Genomic DNA, 16,739 nt, shown 5'->3' on the forward strand with positions numbered 1-16,739 from the left:
GTTAAGGAAAAGGAAAGCCTAACCGAATAGAAATAAGGAAAAATTGCTAATGGGGGACACCAAAATACGAGAATTGCCAAAGGGGGACACAATTTTGAAAAATTGTTAGAGAGGGACGAAATGGGGGTTATCAAGTCTCTAAAAGGGGGTTATCAACCCTCTAAATCGGGTCCTCAAACTCTCAAAAGGGGGATATGAACCCTCTTTAACAATTTTTCAAAATTGTGTCCCCCATCGGCAATTTTTCCTCCTAGAAATAATTAATAGCAATAAAAGTAGAACAAAGAATAGAATAATAAGAACAAAATGCCCCAAAGTGAACGACAGAAGAAACCTTTTACAAGTAGTATATGAACAAAGTCTCTCAACGACAAAAGAATGCTTTTACACGTAATATATGAACAAAGTCGCTCATCAACAGATGAATGTTTTTTATACGTATACAAAGAGGTTACATTTCTCAAATAAAGGGAAGAAAACGAAACAACAAAATAAAAAACCTTCATATATATAAAGGACGACCTTCAACTTTAATTTGTGTATTAGTAAATGTTGTATGTGTCGTGTAAACTGTAAGGGCCCATATACACAAAAGAAGAAGACAAGGACCACTGCACATTCCTATTTACAGTTACCTTCGCATTAGCAACCCCAAACAAAATACCCTATTCCAAAACAAAAAATTGCCCCAGCAAAACCCACCAAAAAACAACACAATAACCAAATGTAATTTACCCTTCAATCAACTCAAATCAAACCCCATTCTCAGTGGAGCAGGAGTAGAGATCCTCCCCGGGACCTTCGAAGAAGGGGTCCTCCTTGAGAAGCTCTGTGGCCGAGGGCCTTGCTCTGGGACGGGCCAGGCATCTCTCGATGAAATCCCGCACTTCTGGGTCCTTGACCTTGTTCATGGCCTGAGGCCTCACCCCTGATGTCACCTTCTTGTATATCTTCACCACACTGTCGCACTCGCTGTAGGGAATCTCAAGTGTTACCATTTCAAGCACACACATTCCGAATGAGTATATGTCTACTAGTTCAGTGTAGTTCTCCTCGTAGAGCTCTGGCGCCATGAACTCTGGTGTACCCAGCATGGAGTGCGCTGAGTGGCTCTTCCCCACAATCGCCGCCAGCCCAAGGTCACCGATCTTGACCTGCAATAGCAACCAAGAACAGATCAATGTAATGCTCAAATTTGTTTCTTAATCATTTATGAGATAATCAATATCAGACCAAAATGGTACATGACAGAAATCATTCGTCGATAGGGTTGCAACTCAGGTCGGGTGGGTCGGGTCTAGTTCTTTATGGGAAAACTCGAGACTCCAAACCTTATCTCAGATATTTTTCTCTGGTTGGGTTGGGTCCGGTCGGGTTTTTATTGTTTAGCGATTTTGTTTACTGTTGATCAGAATTCTCACGTTGAGGCCCTATGAATCAATTGAAACCTCCGTATTCATACTAGAAGAAATTATCTGATGAAATGGCATACAAACTCTTACTCACCATGCCATCCTTGATATTTGATCCAGCAGCAACTCACTTGAGAAGCTACTGGTTGGATCAAATATCAAGGGTGGGATGATGGCCGTACCACCTTCTCATGTCCGTACACCTTTACGTGTTTGTACAGCAATTCATCATATAATTTCTCTCATTTTACTATACTAGAACCACGATGATTCAATAAAGAGTGAATGGAAAATGTTCAAAGGAAACTTTCACAAAATCATCAGCCAATATTATCAACTTTCAACTAAGTAGAATGGTTCAGTTGTATCTCGTGTCATAAGAAAGCGCTCTTAGTTTCAGTTCAGTAGGACGTGGGTCTCCGAAACCCGAATCCTATAGAGCGACTAATTTCAAAGATTGTAGAAAACAACAAATCTTCACACCAAAAATCTCTAATTTTATATCATTAAGTGCATAAATTTGGAAACTATTTTCTCACATCACGGACATGATCACCTCAATGAAAACAATTATATCAATATATTGCAAAATAATTCACCATGTTGTCTAAGAGATATTTAAGAAACTCATAGTACCCTATAAGAGTTGAGTCTGGTTGTTTTTCTTTAAACCCGACCCAATCTTGGTTGGGTCGGGTTTTCTAACCTCTAGCCCGACCCAACACAAGGACTCATGATTTCTAATTCTGACCCAGGTTATCTTTGAGTAGGGTGATGCTTATCCGACCCAAGTTGCAACCTTATTCGTTAAGATACCAAATCAACCTTCAAAGTTGATACCAGCCACCCGTCATCCTCAACTCCCCTCTTCATTGGTCATAACAGTACCAACAGAGAAGCTTAGAATAAACAGAGGGTACCCGTATCAAAAAATTCAACCAAACAAAGAAAGGGAACAGATTCGAAAAAAGAATATATGTACCTGTCCAGTATTCCCATTGATGAAGACATTGCTGCAATTAAGGTCTCTGTGTATGATGCAGGGGTCATGCGTGTGAAGATACTCCAACCCTCTCAATATCTGCCTCGCCCACTTCTTCAATGCCTTGATCGAAACATGCCTGTGCTTTTTCCTGTACTCCCTCAAATTCCCAGAAGTACACACCTCTGTAATGAAATTCAGAGTATTGTTCTCCTCATCCTTCCAAACCTTATAGAGATGGATCATATTGTCGTGTTTCAAACTCTGGAGTAACCGGACCTCCGAGTATAGCCGGTAAATTGCTGATGAGTCTTCACTGAATTTTCGAAGCCAGACCTGGTTCCAAGCCACCTCGATCCCTTCCTCCTGGTCAAACCCACGGTACACTTTCTTCATCGCGCCGCAGCCGAGCAAATCGCCATACCGGCCGTAGCGACCGGTCGGATCGACCTCCTCGAAGGGTTCTCCGTCCTTATCCATTGGATCGGTGCTCGGGCTCGGCATCTTCTGAAATCAAGAAGAAGACGATCACAATCCAAATAACACTGGGATTATCAAGAAAAACAAGGTCAAGATCCATAAAACCCTAGTCAACAAACTTAAAAACTAGGATTTTCAATCACAAAGACAAGATAAAGAGTTGTTAAACCCTATTTTTTGAACAAAAACTAGTATCAGGGTCCATATAACAGTGGGTTTTCATAAATAAAAAAATAAAAAAACAAGGGTAAGATCCATAAAATCCTGATCTACAAACTTAAACCCTAGGATTTTCGACCAAAGAGACAGGATAATGCATCCTTAAACCCTAGTATTTGAACAAAAACCACATCTTCAATTCTTAGACAAATAAACAAGACAGTGATCTCTAAATCGTAGGGTTTCGAGCCAAGAAACAAGATCAACAAACATGAAACAAAATTAACATCCATGAAACGGCCAATTCTGAATAAAAAGTAAAATCAAAACCCCTAAACCGTAGGGTTTCGAGCAAGAAAACAAGAAACTGCTAAAACCTGACCAGAAACAAGATCAAAATCCTTAGAAACAAGCTGAATATCCATGAAAACCACACTTCTGAACTGGGAAAAAAAAAAAGGATCAAGAAATCCTAAAACCCTATACACAAAGCAAAATCAATTTAGCCTAAACAACAAAGACAAAAATTTCAAAGAAATCAAAACCAAAACCCATAGACAGACTTAAATCGAAACAAATCAGTATAAGAAGAAAGAACCTACTAGATCTAGGTCTCAAGATCCGATTCCAATGAAAATCACTAAAATCGAGACTCATCTAGAGATAAAAACTGTAAAAACCCTACATTAAGATCTAGATCGAATAAGCGACAAAAAAAGAAGAAAAAATTACCTTAAGATGCGAGGCGTTGTAACTGTTTTCACCTTGTTTTAGATACGGAGCAGTAGAAATCCTCCTCGGTTCTATCATCAGACGTAAAAAAATTACTGCAGAGATTAACAGTAGAGACAAAACGAAAATCAGAGCGGAAAAAAAATATAAACAGAGAGTGAGAGAGCGAAAAATGAAACCTAAGATGCAAAGGGCAGAGGGGTATTTATAGTAAGGGGAGAGAGGAAATAAGCTTTAACTAGACGTGTAGGTCAAGTTAACCAAAGGCTACGGTTAAGATTTACAATTTTTCATATTGTAATGTTAAATTCTTATCTTAATGATTAAAACGCCTCTCTCTATCTCAATCAAGCTCTCATTAGGATAATACACCCCACTGTTGTGGGCAGACTTTAACTCTTGTTGACATTTTAATAGGTGGGGTGTATTACTCTACAAGGGGACGAAAAAATCATCTCCCAATTTTGTCAACCAATTCGCCCCCTTTTCTTCTTCAAGCCACCCTTTAGTGTATTTACAACTACCTTTTTACACTAGAAGAGGGTGTCCGAGGAAGAAAAGGGGGATAATTGTACGTAGAAATGGTTTCAATCGAATCCAATCTAAGATTCAAAACGATTCTCCCAGAGTGCGATTAGAACCGTTAAAAATAACAAAATAACCTCTTATCTCCGTAATTTACATGGAAGGCTCTTTATCTCGTAGTAAATTGAAAATATCGGGTAAAACAATTTATTTACAATATTGAAAATGTCTCGAACAGGAGTTTTTATATGGTTTAAGCCCTTGTAGTCCCGTAATTTTTTAAAATGTACTATACAGACCACGCTGTAGGATGATCCAAACCGTCCATGTGATGGGCCAAAATGTAAATAGGTTGTGCCCAAAAATTAACTTCTGTAGGATGATCCTAACCCTCCGATCTTAGAAGAACTGCATATTATGGAAACGTCTATGGATCGGTGGGCTAGGGTCATCCTATGGAAATGATTTTTGGGAAACAACCTATTTACGTTGTGTTCCATCACATTTCTTTTCTTTTCTTTTCTTTTCGTTTCTTTTGGGATATTCCCCACAATGTCATAGTGGGTCCCACCTTGGTTGATCGGAACCGTCGAACTGTGGGTTGAAAGGACTTTCGACTCCATCTTTGGCCCAAAGAGGTAGAGTTGTGTCCCATAAGTCATCTCACCGTCCGATTAGTAGACTTCTGACCATTAAATATAGACTACTTTTTCTTTCTCACCCTCTTTGCACAAATTGTTCTCCCTGGGATATCATGCCGGGGTTTATTTTATTTTACCCATATCAAACCCGTGACCACCAAGTCTTAATGGAGCAACCTTACCGTTGTGCCATTGCTCACCCTCTAAACGTTTATTAATTGGATTCATGGGTTGACATGGGGCAACCAAACCTTTATTAAATATAAGGAAAACACTTCTAAAGCAGGATTCTGTTCAGGAAAATAAACTTGTCATTTTCAACATATTTTTTGGCAATTTTAGGGATTCAAGCTCTCTTCATTTTCAACATAAGTTTATACCCAATGGATTCCCGGTTTGCTACTAGTTATAATAAAAGTTTGCCCAAATTCAAGACTTTCTTGAGAAAAATATTTGGGAAAATTACATTTTTTTATTTTTTATTTTTTTTTTTCAAAATTGTACTTAATTAGAATTTTTTACATCTCATTTTAAACTTTAAAAAATCTAAATAATTAAAAAGTGTGAACTTTTAAAAATTTACAATGATTTTTCAATTGCTAGAGGATTTTTTTAGGGAAGTGATATTTACGCCCCTTTTCATCACCGGGGACACCCAGCGTCAGTGTATCAATGGCAAAAAGGGGGCTCATGTACTTTATGTCTGAAAAATCCAGAGGCTTTATTGCAAAGTACACTAGCAAATGGGTGTCTCCGGTGATAAAAGGGGCGTAAATATCATTTCCCTTTTTTTAACCATGATCACGACGTTGAGGATGTAATTATTCCGTATTCTTACATTATTGTGATACATGAAGGGACCCGTGAAGGACCTAAGTCGGCTCTACGATACAAAGTACCACACGAGACATGTGAAACATATGAATAATTCATTGGCAACGAAAGTCAAGTGTAGTGGCTTGCAAAGACAGCTCATATGCAAAACTAAAACACTTATTGGGGGAGGTTATGAAGGTTGGGGCCAGGTTGTTTAGGTCGACTAAGTCGGCATCGTCCTAGTGGGCAAAATGATATTGACACCCCCACCCCTGCGCCCCACCACCCCCAAATACACATGGTGAGATAGTGATGAGTCTAATTGATGATTTTGAACTTTCTAACTAGGAATCCAGGAAATAGTGGAGGAGAAGCACCGCGAGAACGTAGTGCCAGAACCCGTTTGAATGATATATATTTTTTATGTTCCAATGAGGGTAAATATGAGAGGATAAACCATTTCAGAGGAATATTCTTTCCCTGCATTGGTTTATGTTGGGTATATAAGATACCCCTATATATGTTCTAATATAAGCCCAATAAGATAATGGACCGGTGTAGTGGGCCTACATGGGCTAGAGTCAATTAATCAGTCGATAACCCTAGTGTATCTTTATATATAGGGGCTTGAGGCAACAAACTAGGTATTCCAAACTAGATACCTAGGGTGTTCAAGAACCCTTGAATTAATTTCTGTTTTTCCAACTAAAAGGTGTATTTGATTTCTAATGTTCTAGCGACCCTATGTTGTAGGGGTAAATGTGTAACTTTTCTGAGCCATCCATTTTACACCATGTAGATCAAATGGCTAAGATCATTTTCTTAAGAAGATTTTTGGACCACAATATATCTACACTGAGGACCACTAAATGAATGGTTTAGATAATTGAAATAAGCGTCCATTCCTAATCACAAGACTGACTAGAGAGAGAGGGAGAGAGTGCGCGCATGCAACTTACCCCGTTTCCAATTACTATCTCCAAAGGGATATTCGACTTACCCCACTTTGTCGTAAATTACAGGCAGGGGATTAAGTCGCTTACCCCTTCATAAGGGGTTAGTCGTACAGATTATGGCCATTGAAACGACCACCAATTTATTTTTATTTTTTTGCAGAGATGAATTAATGTTTTACCCCCTATCTACCCTCAGCGGAAAGTATAAATGCTTAAAGAGTAATGCTAGGGAAACCGAGAGGAGGACCTAAAAGGGAACCGGATAAATTGTTTCATGCCACAACATCACTATGTGACGTGAGCAATCCCTTAAGTTTAGGGAAATCATCAAAAAGTAATTTTTTCTTTAACACATGGCATATTCTCATTGCAGGTCCCATTTTAGGTCCTAATCTAGGTCTCCATATCATTTTCCATGCTTAAATAACACCAACTCCAACAGCTTATGCTTTTGGAGTAATAGGTTATTTCACAACCAAAAATGCCTTCTCATGTATTGGATAAGTGTATGAGGCTGCTGTGCAAACAGGATTTCGCTTGGAAAATAAAGACAAACGGTATGGTATGGTATGTTGTGACACATGCGCAAGAAGGCAAGGAAGTGAGTTCGAATCCCATGAAATGAAATGCAAAAAACAGCGGAAATGACTAAATATAGGTGTATTAAGCAAAGTCAAATTGATGATGTATTCAGTGCAAATGATTATTGTCTCTATTTGAGTATTATTAAGAGAAGGGGTACCTTTCCATTGCCACAAGTCAGACTTGTTGTATCAGCAATGGATTTCCTTCCTTTCTTTTTTGTTAAACACCAGAGGGAGGTAATATCTGGTTCAAGAGACTGAGGAAATGTTGTTATTCTCTGTTTCTGATTTTCAATGTTGGATAAGAACAGAGAGAAAGCAAGCTACAATTTGACCCTTAATCATGATAAACCCATAGTAGAATCTGACCGCTATCTCCTAGCAATTGAAAATCATCTTATGGTTTCTTATGAAAATCATCTTATGGTTTTGAACGATGGGCATTGGTTTATATTCTACAGATTGGAGGGTGAGGATCATCATCCTATGGAGGTGATTTTTGGGGCATGACATATTTACGTTGAACCCAACAAATCTCAATTGACTATAATTCTCTAAATTAACTTAGCTTTTAGAGAAAAAAGGATAAAGAATAAGTTTTATATGGTGGGGGAATGCAAAATGATATCGGCACTGCCTTGTTTTGGATAATGACACACATTACTTTATTAAATTCAATCACTGTTTACACCTATATTTTAAATTTTGAAAGAACTAGTAGCACACCTGATGTCAAAATTTTCATTGAAGAGTTGATCTTAGCGTCTAATGGTGATATGGAAAGCATTTCAAATGGAAGGTGTAAGAATAAATGCATTGTGCCATCAGCCATTCGAGTTAAATTACTAAGTAAGACGATGGCAACGTATCTTACACATGCAAGGTGATCAATAGGAAGATCGAAATAGGAATGTCGGTTTGCATGTGTCATTTGGTCAGCAAAATCGAATTGGGTAGGGTGAATACATATCTAAGACATCAATGGACTGTGCCTCTCATAAGGTTGGTCATGTCATGAATTTCTTCTCTTTACACAGAATTGTTAAGCCCTTATTCACAAGGCATTCGAACCAAAAATCATTTGATTACTCGAATTCCAGGCATATTTTTATCAAAATGGACAAGCATTCTAAACCTTTGATGGACGGATATTTAATCTCTTATTAGAGTGAGATTTTTACATCAACACCGTCTTTTTTGACACACCCAGTAGGATAACTAGTCAAAAGAGAGAAGAAAATGCCGCCAAAACTCAGAAACAGGATTGAAAAGAATGAATGGAAAGTTGTCTTGTTTCCACACCCCAAGTTTCCTATTTTGGCTAGGTTTCCTAGTTATTATAAGAAACCAAAGTAGAAATAAAGAGAGGTGCTTTCTGTAAGCCCAATGATTCCCACCTTGGCATTCTCATCTTCTTTTGATGATTCCAATACACAAGTGATTTTATATCACTAATGTATTTGTATGTCTAAGTTGTAGATCATGATTGTATTAAGATATGATTGCTTGGATTAAGGCCAAAAAGCTCTCATTGGACCGCATTAGGAAGGCCAAAGACATCGGAGATCCAAGACGCATGAAAACTTGAAGCATCGCAATTGAATATCGAAGTCGTTTTAGAATGTAATGATCCAATCCAAGTTTAGATTTTAAGACCACACACCCTAAATGCTTAAGTGGTTGTCCTTGAGGTGTTGCAACAATTTGGAACCCTCATAACAATCCCACTTGGTGAAGATTTGGAAGCTCAAAATAAATATGAAACAAGAATTGAAAATCTGTCGGAAATAGGCTTCTCGGAACTCTGAGAAATTCCTCGGAGCTCCGAGATTTGGTCCAGTAGCATTTTCTTACCTTCTGTTTCATTTCCTGGAACTCGGAGATAAATTCTCGGAACTCTGAGACCACTAGTTTGGGAACAATATTATAGCCGTTGGGGTTTTTGCCAGAATTACCACTATGCCACCAAACGGTCATATTTTGGGTTTTATATATGAGAGAACATTTCCTACACACTTGTGTAGGTAAGTTACCTACACACTACCTTAAAATACAGTGGGGGCCCACATTGTTTGGGTGATCCAAACAATTCATTTGAATGGTCCTCACATAGATAGGGTGTCCACAAAAAATCAGATCTATAGGATCATCCTAACCATTCAAACTATGGAGGCAAAAAATGGACTAATTTGTGAAGGTTTATACACGTCCATTTTACCTCCACAAATCGTAGGGTTGGGATGATCTTATGGATCTGATTTTTTGTGGACATCCTATCTATGTGAGGACCATTCAAATGAATTGTTTGGATCTCCCAAACAATGTGGGCCCCACTGTATTTTAAAGTAGTGTGTAGGTAACTTACCTACACAAGTGTGTAGGAAATGTTCTCTCTTTATATATATATGGGTACTATAAACTTCCCAACAATAATTCCTAACACTCTAAAAACCTATTGGAATATCCTAAGAGTGAATCAAGCTTGTTTATGCCTCTCATCCTCTACAATTAGGATTTGGATCATAGGCTCAAATTTGTACATCTTCTTCAAACTTTGTAAACCCTTGTGAGGGATTTTTTGTTTCTTTCTTTCTTTCTTTCTTTGTTCAAGACGATTGTATTCGGGAGAGTGTCGGAGAAGCGGAGCCCACTCTCCGTGGTGAGGCTTGCCACCAAGATTAAAGGCAATTGGAATTGTAATCGGCACCGATCTTCGCCGAAGTTAAGAAGATCAAATAGTGAAGCCATCAACGGGTTTGGTTGGTGGAGTGGAGTAGGCCTCAAGTTGGAGGACCGAACCACTTTAAATCTCGGGTGCATTCTCTCTTATCTCTTGCTTTATATTTGCATTGCACTTAGGATTTAACTTGTGTGCTTAATTTTCATTTTTGATCTCTTAATATTCAAATTTGGGTTAGAGTTTTCAAAAGATTAAAACTTGTTAGTAATCTAAATTTTCCTTCCTCATAGTTGCTATTAGAATAGTACTCGGGCCTACCCTTGGAATTTCACCTTCTCTCGTGAGGCGGCCACACAAGGGGAGGCTATGTGAAGAGAAAGTTTTCTCTTTCTATGGGCGTGACAGGGGAGAAAGAGGAGGAAGAGGGTTTCTTTTTGGATTTATTTTTTCTCGATTTCTTCTTAGGCATTCTCTTGGGTTTTCTCAGATTTCTCTCGTGTACAGTCTTGATTGAGAAGAAAGGGCAAAGATTACACTTTGTGGGTTTAGGAATATAATCCATCGTATCCTAGTAATTTTCTCTCATAGTGAAGATCATGTTCTCGCCTGTGGATGTAGACAGCTTGACCAAACCACATGGTGAATTTTCTCAACAAGAAGCTTACTCAAGATAAAATTATTCAAGCAGAAAGTCAATACCAAGGATAGTCAATCCCAATAACAATGTATCCAAAGATTTTGTCCCTTAGGAGAACCACTCCCTTACTCCTAAGGGAGCAGAGGAGTTTAAAAAATCAAGCAAAATGAGAAGCGGTGGAAATCAAGGGACGATAGCCCATTTGGCTTCTTTGGTGGCTCACCAAGAACTACCTCAAACATGCTACTTCCTGTTATAGGCAAACTCAGTCATAGGTAAGATATTGCCACATCCTTTGATGTTATCTCCTACCAAGCATCGCATTAGGCTTCCCAGACTACGATTTACCGGTTCAGTATGCCTGCCTATTTGTTGATGAAATGCACTCGAGCATTGTGATTTATTGCCTATCATCTTGCACAATGTTTTCCAGAAGTAGCTCATGAATTTTTTTTTGAAAGGTAACAATTTATTAATGATGAAGAGCTATTACATCCAAGGGACAAGGTGTCCCAGTAGAATAACAGCTACCATCCTAGTTGACATTCTAGAAGTAGCTCATGAATTTGACATCACAATTATAAATAATAGTCTTTAAAGCGAATCTAGATGTCTCTCATTGCATTCCATCCAATGGATGTGTACCTTGAGGTCAATCGAGAGTCAATCCAAGATCCAAGGTTATGCTATATAGCATGTCGGATGGCTGGGCAAGAAAGAACGATTTGTGAATCATGGGCCGTCACCGTCAGATTTCATTACCGAAGTCTTCGCAAAGAAATTTCGTATTCATGACCGAGAGCTCTTGCCAATCAGTATCAAAATGTTATGATTGGCTCGATATCCAGGGAAACTCCCCACTCTCATGAAGTATGACATTCTATTTCCAAAGACTCGAAGTCCTAATATTATCCCATCAAGATGTTACTGGCCAACGGGTTGCTCGTCGTCTTAAGGATCATGTCGATCTGGTCACTTTCTATCACTGGTTGGAGGCTGTGGCCCTGAATCTCCCCACATAAGTGGGAAACGACTCATCTAGGTATTGATGCATATCCGTACTAGGATATTCCAGTGCTCATAAGGTAGTGGCAATGGTGTGTATAATCATGTGTTCTGGTTCCTGTCTTTTAATAGCTAACATGTGTGCTATGGCTGGATTGTGTACACAACATCCCTTTTTAATTATAGATAATAGTAGCGGCCCACAACTATCGCAGTGGTTTTATCTCTGCCAAAGTGTCGTGAAGATCCTCTGGAATATAATTCCCTTATTAGCGCTCTCTCTCAATGACATATTAAGCAAGCATAAGTTAGTGCCTTTAAAAAGATAGCATCATGTAGTAGGTAGGATATCTTACTGCCATGCTCTTAGTGTTGCATCCTCTCCCCCCCCCGAAAAAAAAAGGCCATCCATTGCACGAGGCTCCTGCCATTGTGGGGTCTGGGGAGGGCTAAATGTATGCAGCCCTACCTTTGCCTTGCAGAGAGGCTGTTTCCGTGACTCGAACCCGTGACCACCAGGTTGCATATATTCCTAAAAGCACGTCTTAATTGTAATCATGCATCAATTGCCCGAATCCGATGCCTTTTGACTGACATGGAGTGAAGAAGGTAGACCTTTCAACTCAAGCCATCCACGGCTTTGTTTTCCACACCTACCATAAGTTTGAGAATGAAAGTATGCTCTTGCGGAAAAACACTCCATTTTAGCATATTTTTTATTTATTTGAATTCCTTATAAACATAATGCCAACAATATAAGTGAGCTTGTATGATGTCATAGAATGTTATGACATATGCATGATGTTGTTGTTGTTGTTTTTGCTTTTTTGAAAGGAAACCATTTTAACAAATAAAAGGATCTACATCATACACAAAATTGGGACAAGACGTCCCAAGGACTACATACAGCAAAAACCCCGAAAAAGCCCACCCACCTAACCATTAAGACTCCACGCTCACATCATCTAGAATTAAATTGACCATCTCCACCACTTCCTCTTCCACTCCTTTAGAAAATTTGTCTGCTTATTCATTTGCTAACCTCTTTATATGTATACATATAATAACTGTTGCTTTGCTTTATTTAGTTTCATGCTGAAAAAAGGCCACGAGATGACCCTCTTGACTCAAAACTCCTCCAAAACCTAGATTAGATGCATTGCAGGCAACTTAAAATACTTCAGAGAAATTTGGCAATTGTAAGAGATTGGAGTCTCTGACATCCATTGCTTAATCCCCTCGAAGGCTTGAGCGGTTGCCTTTGTCCATATGAATTCGCTTTCATGAACTGGTGTGATTAGAGCCATACGAACCTTCAATAGGAGGTTGTCAACCCATGAAAGCTTCATGCTACGTAAATATTCTTCAGAATTGTCCAGACAAGTATTGCTTTCTCCTTCCTTCGGTAGAAACCACAAAACCACAAAATATAATATTGGGGCTCATAAATGAACATTTCTTTGGGTTCACATACAGTTTCTCTTGGCGGAGAACTCTCATCACCTATTGTATGTGAGACAGTTGTTCTTTCAACGTGTTACAAATAAGAATATCATCAAAATATACCACAAGTGACTTATGAAAGGATCAAAGACTTATGTCACAGCGTGCATCAATGTATTGGGGCATTAGTAGTGGGACTAAAAGGCATCACCAAACACTCATAGAGCCTACCTTTCGTCTATCTCCTAGTCTCACTCGTATTAATGGTACAAAGTGACCTATGAAAGGATGAAAGACTTATGTCATCACGCGCATCAATTTATTGGGGTATTAGTAGTGAGACTGAAAGGTATCACCACACACTCATAGAACCCACCCTTGTTCTGTCTCCTAGTCTCACTCATATTTATGGTAACGACTTCACAGATCAATATTTAAGTAGATATAAGATTCAGACATCATGTCTAGCATACTCCAATCGTTGGATAGGAAGTCACCATTTAACAATGATCTTGTTAAAAGCTCGACTATCTATGCACAATCTCCATTATCCATCTTTCTTAGGTGTCAGGAATACAAGCATTACACACGGGAGACTTTCACGAATGACGTCAACTCGTCGCATCAAAACAGTATGGTAAGTGGGGTTCATGTGATATGCTGGTAAGTTAAGCAAGGACGATCCTGAAACTAAGTTAATGGAGTGTTGCACGTCCGGCATGGGAGGCAATTCATCATGTAGCTCCTCAGGTGTTACATCAGAAAAGTCTAATAAGATTTTCTGGACCTTAGGAGGCATTTTACATTGGTTTCTCATCATCTGATGGTTTGAGTTCTTTAGCAATTAAGGTGAATGCTACTTCTTTGTACTTAATTTCATTCTCCAATTGTTCCTTATTCAATAAGTGTAGAGATTTTGGTTCTTCTGCAAACTTTGGAGCCTCTTTAACATTGTTCTTAACCTCTGCCAATCATGGGATTCAAGAGGATATGTTAACCATTGTCCTAGAAATGATAGAAATAATACAAGAAATAGAAATATAAGGTACGAGAAATGGAAATATGCCCATAATAAAAAGTGGTCCCAAAGAAGTGGTACAAAAAATAGAAACTATACTAAAGCGGAAACTCGTAAAATACAAGCTCCTCATGGCTGAATCATGAATCACGTCAGAACCCAATTAAATTCCTCAATTTCATGCCATAAGTTTTCCTAAGGAAAAAGCTCAAAGCAAACTACAGCTCGAAAGAAGAAAACGAAAACCTGGGCTCAAAAGCTGCAAGGGATTCACGGGCAGGAAGGAGTAACTATGGCTGAAAAGCCATAAACTGGTGCATAGCCAACCGAAATGGAATGAGAACCTGGCCTTACAAGCACGATAAATGGCTGCCTTTCTTGTTTGTATATACTTATTTCCATATTCTATTTAACTCCTATTTTGTAGCTGCTGCACAGCCCAATAACTATCAAACTCAGGACAACAGATTTTCTTAATTAGGCTCTCTTCAAAAGTTATCAAAATTACCACTAAAATTTTCAAATATTAACAAAATCTCATAGAAAATAAAAAGATTGATGAAAATTCATGATTTTTTAAGGTAGGTAGACATCGCTACTAACATCGGCAAATTGTACATTATAGGGCCTACTCTGCAAGTCCCTTCTTTCTTCATCCTTACGCACATAATTGTATTCAAAAATTGGGAATTGTTGGGCTCTCATTTTTTGCATCAGTGTCAATTCCTCAAGGAACCATACTCTTAGAAATGTATTTAACATTTTCTCTTCCCTCTCTAAAGAAGAGCATGCATCTTATCCTTCATCTCCTTTTGGATGCTACCTCGGTTTCCCAAGCAAAAAATACAGCAATTAATGTAACAAGAGAATCCCAGCCAATATATAATTTTTATTTTTTTTGAAAGTTGACATATTTTCATTAATACTATGAAAATTACATTGGGGACTAAGAGTCCCAACTGGCATTACATAGTATCGAATAAAGTTGGCCAGAGCATACCCTGAGCCAGAAAGACTGAACAACAACAACAAAAATCTGGGTCCTTTCTTCCTACACCATACCATGGGTGGATCTTATTCTACAATCAGTCCTAAAAGAAGCTTTCCCTGCCCATGCCCAGCCATCTGCCTTGCATTACGATCATTCCAACCTACATCCATCGTCTTCCTCAAGAAACCCCAACACTTCTTTATCAGCAACACCACAACATTCCTTTACTAATGGCAGAGTAGAAAATTTCCTCCCAAGCGGAATTGCCTCGAGAAGCGAAAGACCATTGTCTCTCAAGCTATTGGAGATCTAATACTTTCCTCGGCGCACCTGGAATCTGACATTATATGGGGCAATTACTCCCACTATCTCTCCAATCCACCATTCTAAAACACCACCTTAACACCGACCAACAGAACTAAAACCAACTTCATGGATTCCACACACTAACAACAAAACACCCAACTTCCCCTTTGAACATCCCTTTTTCCTTCCCCACTCCACTAATAGTAAATTACGACAAAACATAACCATATCTAAACTCAGCACTTCATTGGAGACAAATGTTTGTAACACTCAGTACCCCCACTTCCTCTTAACAAAAGATCTCTCCCACCCTGGAGGTCTTGTGAGCCAGATTAGCCTCCTCGACCACCAATTCTGCCATCTTTTCTTTCCAACATGGCGATTGAAGTTTCAATTTCTTTTCTCCAAACCCTTCTCGAATTAAGACTGATTTTTCCATGGGATATCTCCGGCTCTGGCCCACTGGAATAAGACGACATTTTCTTCGCTTCAACACACTGTTGTGGGGCCAGCTCCCTACCTTGGTGATCAGTCCCTCTCTTAGTTTAGGAGTGAAGCCACCCGGACAATGTTTAGAGAACCCAAGAATCTACTCGCTTTTGATTTTAGACCTATTTTTTTCTGATCCGAGTGATCCGTTTTTCCCTTACGCCATGTCCTTAGCTTCAAGGTGGATTCCACGTGTCCTCCTTTTACATTTTCCAACGGTCCCAAGTTACTTCCAGTAGTGAGGGGGCCATACAACTGAATATGCTTCTTTTTTTTAATTATGCCCGGCCGCCTGTTTCTCCAAATTTGAACCCGACTGGTGAGGCTTATTGGGAATATTCGGAGCCCTGCTTTTCGAACAATGTCTAGTGAGAGATTGATCGACGGTTGAAGATTTTCTTTTAGCCACATCCTGATCAACGGTAGGGATTTGCCTTAGCCTTGTGCCTTGAACTTGCTGGATGGAGCTGCGGTAACCCGCCGGATCGACATCCCGATGCAAGTTGGGATGGGAGGGCGCCATTTCCGGTTCCGCCGATTCATCTCTTTCCTCCCGCAGGGAATTTCACAGATTTAGATATTTTCATTTCGTTGATTTCTTCTTCTTGGATTTCGACCCCAATGGTGAACCAACAGCTTTGGACCTAGAGAGGAACAAATGACCTCGACAAATTCCACTCAGTTGTGACTATTTTTGCCGATACAAATCTCATGCAGTCCATTTTGATCTCCAACACTGACCCAAAATTTTTTCCCAAGGCTTCAACCGTCGATGTTGCAACGCATGAAGAGGGATTCCGTGAAATTGACCCAGATTGCTCTCACTCCCTGTTGGTACCCCGGGCTCCACGCATCAAGTGTGAGGAGATAGTGACCAAGGGCT

At 39.2% G+C, this 16,739-nt stretch overlaps 1 protein-coding gene across 2 annotated transcripts; it reads right to left on the minus strand.

The window, feature by feature from the left end:
• Window positions 1-351: 351 nt before the first annotated feature.
• LOC143846577 (putative serine/threonine-protein kinase WNK11) lies at window positions 352-3,942 on the minus strand. 2 transcript variants are annotated; one of them, XM_077355053.1, is made up of 3 exons: window positions 3,766-3,942; window positions 2,395-2,898; window positions 352-1,154 (listed from the first exon to the last, which is right to left on the minus strand). In XM_077355053.1, the coding sequence occupies exons 1-3, from the start codon at window positions 3,841-3,843 to the stop codon at window positions 753-755; spliced, it is 984 nt and encodes a 327-aa protein (XP_077211168.1). In that variant the 5' UTR covers window positions 3,844-3,942; the 3' UTR covers window positions 352-752. The 2 variants fall into 2 exon arrangements, with proteins under 2 accessions (XP_077211168.1, XP_077211167.1); XM_077355052.1 differs by having other exon boundaries at window positions 2,395-2,901.
• Between the last annotated feature and the right edge of the window lie 12,797 nt (window positions 3,943-16,739).

Source organism: Tasmannia lanceolata, unplaced genomic scaffold, assembly GCF_043159265.1.
Source record: "Tasmannia lanceolata isolate RefF3 unplaced genomic scaffold, GAP_Taslan_0.1 ptg000015l, whole genome shotgun sequence".
Lineage (NCBI taxonomy): Eukaryota > Viridiplantae > Streptophyta > Magnoliopsida > Canellales > Winteraceae > Tasmannia > Tasmannia lanceolata.

Bases quoted from the DNA above. Each gene is read 5' to 3' on its own strand.
- LOC143846577 (XM_077355052.1), bottom strand. From the start codon at position 3,843: ATGATAGAACCGAGGAGGATTTCTACTGCTCCGTATCTAAAACAAGGT. The intron at 2,902-3,765 runs GTAATTTTTTCT...TCTTGATTTCAG, and splicing joins ACAACGCCTCGCATCTTAAG to AAGATGCCGAGCCCGAGCAC. The intron at 1,155-2,394 runs GTACATATATTC...TTGCTATTGCAG, and splicing joins TCAATGGGAATACTGGACAG to GTCAAGATCGGTGACCTTGG.